The sequence below is a fragment of the Curcuma longa genome, unplaced genomic scaffold, assembly GCF_044706935.1.
Source record: "Curcuma longa cultivar G26 ecotype Majalengka, Jawa Barat unplaced genomic scaffold, ITB_CL_G26_1.1 contig_20120, whole genome shotgun sequence".
NCBI lineage: Eukaryota > Viridiplantae > Streptophyta > Magnoliopsida > Zingiberales > Zingiberaceae > Curcuma > Curcuma longa.
In genome coordinates, this window is record NW_027431274.1 from 1,020 (window position 1) to 5,024 (window position 4,005).

The window sequence follows — 4,005 nt, forward strand, 5'->3', positions numbered from 1 at the left end:
ATTAATGATGGGGATCAAGCTAAGGCTATAGAAGAAAAGGAGCATCCCACTCTAGATGTTGTTAACAATCCATTGTGCATCAATGGAAATTCATGATGCGCGGTTGTTAGAGCCTGGTCAATTCTCCTAATTTTGCATCAATTCCTGCTGGTCCGAAATGGATGTGGAAAAGCTCCTTGAATTTCACATCAATTTGATTCCACATGATTAAAGTAGCTATTTCACGGGTCAGTATAAAGGCATTCTCTTAATTTCTTTGAAGCAACTTTATGTCAATTGGCTTATCTCGAGTCTAAGATGTTGTCTAAGTATTCAATGTTCATTTGCTCTATTTTGACACCTTTAGCTATTTTTTATAAATATTTCCTAGAACACAAACTTTAAGGATCATAGTTAGCAGTATGTATTCTTATGTTATAATCAAAATCTGTTATCATAATCATCATTACGTGAACCTTTAGATAACAAGAAAGATGAAAAAAAACTAATTCCTCCATTAACTTTTGTTTTTCCATCTCCATTAAAAACAATCACATAAAATTTGAGCATACCGGACCGCCGAGATACTGAAATCCAGCAAGTTCTAGCTCCTTGATAATCCCATCCTCTCCTATTACATATACCTGAAATTTCATAAGACATTTAAGTCTAATATGCACTTTTGATTAACATGCTTAAGCTACAATTTGAGAAACCACAGGGCATATCAATCATGTGCATTAGATAGATTAGCATAGCATCCATCATTTTTTCAAAAGGCATATATATATATATATATATATATATATATATATATATATATTAATATATTAGAGTGTAAAGCATGATGCTCAGTGGCTTAGTGATGTCAGTAAGTTATTATCATTCAGTTACTTGGAAGAAAACTCAGTCATAATGACAGCATGAAATTCAAAGAAAAAGTTGGGAGTCCCTTGAACCGGGTGCCTAACAAATCCACAACCATCCCACGTCTTGTAGATACCATTTTAATTAAACTTAAATAGATCCTTTTCTGACATTATATTGTTAGCTTAGATATCTTCGTTCTTCGCTACATTGCATGGTTTCCCAAATCAATATTGGTATTTGATCCAATAATATTATATTATTAAAACATTATTTGATAAATTAGATTACTTTCAGATTGTAGGGATTGTGGAGATCTAAATCGCATCTGAATCGAGTTTATAGGAATCAATTAATAGTAGTTTCTCTCAATCAACTTTAAGAGAGAGGGAGACTGGTCTAGCTAGTAGTTGTTTATGAGCAATGCTAAGGTTAAATGCTTGATCTTGTAATAATCTCGAATAGTGGTGAACCTACAAAATTTAAGTTCAAATTTAAGAGAGCTACAAAACTCTCTTACCCTCCATGTGTGTCTGCTAGGATTCAGCTAATTGATAAAACGATTGTTAAGTCCATTTTCTCTTAATTTTTTCAAATTTTAACTGTTTCCTTCCATTTTTTTAGTAAATTTACCTCATTTTTTTGGGCTAATTTCTTTGAATCCCAAATTTTTTAAACATCTTGTGATCTGTGTAAGATAACTGATTTCTCAGGAAAGATCAAATCCACCTTTTAGATACAAATTCAACTCAGGCAATCTATATAGTTATTGCTCCATCTTGGCAACCATGCTGCATTATTAGCAGAAGGGAATTATCTATTATGCAACATAGCATCAGTCTCTGTTGATAGAGAATTTTCATAGCTGCTCTTCATGGGTACCATATGATAGTATTAGATTCTTGGCGGAGGTGTGTATTGGAATGAGAAGGATGACAAGATTATATACTAAATCGAATAACAGCTCTCATGCTTCTAGGTTTTGGCATTGATCTGACATTGTCAGAAATATCATGTTGTTCCCTTCTTGGTCATTCTACCAATTCATATTAATATACAGCTTGCGTTTAACTGTCAAGTGGCAAAATTCTTTGGGATGGAGTGGACAGCCAATACGTGGTAATAATTAATCAAGCATGAGACAGTGATCCAGTAAAGACCAAGTGAATCTACATAGGTTTTTCAAAATTTAATATGCATCTAACTCAATGGTTATGCAAGATGCAAATTTACAACATATATCAGTTTGCCAAAAAATTGGATGGATTTTGTTCTATTATGCATGCTAGAAACCTGATTTCCAAATATATCTCTATAATATGTAGCCCACCTCAGCAGCATTAGTAAATATACCATTTTTGCATGAGTAAAAGCATAACAGTTTGTCACCAAATAATTCAGAAAAAATAGTATACCTAACATGTGGCAACTCAGATATCAAGGTATATATTACAGGACTTCAAGATGAAAAATGAGTGAAATAACAATTGGCAACAAGATGAGGTACTGTTAGATAAGTTGCATATTTTAACAAAAAAAAAATTGGTGCTTCATGATGATTATTCATCCAAGAACCTAAAAAAGATCTTGGGTTATGCCTGGGACAAGTATATCAACATGATGGCGACAAAGCACAATCCATTAAAAAAATATTCAAACCTTCTTGTCCCTGGGGAAGTCAATAGACTTCAGGTAGGCTGCTGCCGCAAAAGATGATGCAAAGATCTCCTCCTATATGAATTTAACCACTATCACATATATGCTCAAAGACTACTTTGTACTAAAAAGTTCAGACAAGATTGATAATAAGTAACACACCTCACTAACGCTCAGACCAAGAGTTTCGAACTTTTTCCCGTACTGCTTCCTTGATTTGGTAGAGTTGTTGGTCACAAAAACCAATCTTTTGCCCTGAATGAGACGAACCAAGGCATACTAATCTATTCAGGACCCAACACTCAATATACTTCCCTACGCGTACATGTAGCATAAACCGTGCTCAAGACGAAAGGGGTCTTACCTTGGATCTTAGCATGTCAAGTGTCTCGGGCACTCCCTCGATCAATTTATCGCCCTTCCATACAACTCCTGAAAGGCGCACACATGAAAGAAGATAAAATAAAATAAAAAAAACGAACTTTGCAAAGCTAATATTTCAAAGGGAAAGAAACGGTTTTGATATCACCATCGCAATCTAAGATGAAGGTCTGCACAGAATCGATGAGGTCATCGACATTCTGCAGCCTCTGAGCCGCCGCTCTGATCACCGATCCAGAGTCCATGGTGGACCCCCGGCGTCCGAACCTCCTCCGAACACCGAAGTGGCGGAAAGAACAAGGCAGAGGGAGAGTTGAGAAGAGCCGCTGCTGTGTGACGACCGTAGGGGCAACTGGGAATCTGGAGGAGACGAAAGCAGATACAGCAGCAGTTCCTCTGGTCACCAACATCCCTCCGATCCTCTGCTTCTAGCACTCTCAAAAGAATCAGCGAGCCCGATTGGATTGAAGCAGTCGTTTGTTATTTAGGTGGATGAAGGCATCATGGTAAGGCAGTGTCTGAAACTGGACCACCGAGTGGCTGAGGAGTCCAGTCCAGTCCAGTCCCGTCCAATCTTGGCGGAGAGGAGAAGCGGGGGAATCACATTCAACCACATGTATGATATCCTCATCGAACGACTTCTTTTTTCTTTAAATAAATCCATTCGATAATTTTTGAATCATGATTCGTTCGTGCCCGTTTTAGCGCTACTGCTCTTCGAATCGGGTGAGCCACCGTATGTAAATCTTTCATTTCAACAAAACATACCCAAATCCATAGTATACGACGATTGAACAAGTTTAACTATTATCCGATTGATCTTAAAGACTATCTGTCCGGCTCCATATATTTATTCAGGTGAACTTTGGCCTACGGCCGCTCAATTTAAGTTTTTTACTAAATTCAGTGCATGTCCTAGCATAGGAAAACTATTGCATTACATTACATTACATTACATTATACAAAAGGTGATTTAGTTCATCATAAGCGTCCTTTATTACCGACCTCACAACGAGATGAAGAAAAATAAATCAAATACTGAATGACCTCCTAAATGGAAGGGCATTCTTCATGCCTATCAACCTTGCGAATCAATCCTTATCTAATAATGTAATTTTATCA

At 36.6% G+C, this 4,005-nt stretch overlaps 1 protein-coding gene across 1 annotated transcript; it reads right to left on the bottom strand.

The window, feature by feature from the left end:
• Window positions 1-551: 551 nt before the first annotated feature.
• On the bottom strand, window positions 552-3,458 carry LOC141817322 (phosphoglycolate phosphatase 1A, chloroplastic-like; the record flags this gene model as incomplete). Its single annotated transcript, XM_074704997.1, has 5 exons — window positions 3,032-3,458; window positions 2,867-2,934; window positions 2,665-2,757; window positions 2,506-2,577; window positions 552-623 (listed from the first exon to the last, which is right to left on the bottom strand). Coding segments are annotated over exons 1-5 (567 nt in total), but the record flags the coding sequence as incomplete, so codon positions are not given.
• Window positions 3,459-4,005: the final 547 nt, after the last annotated feature.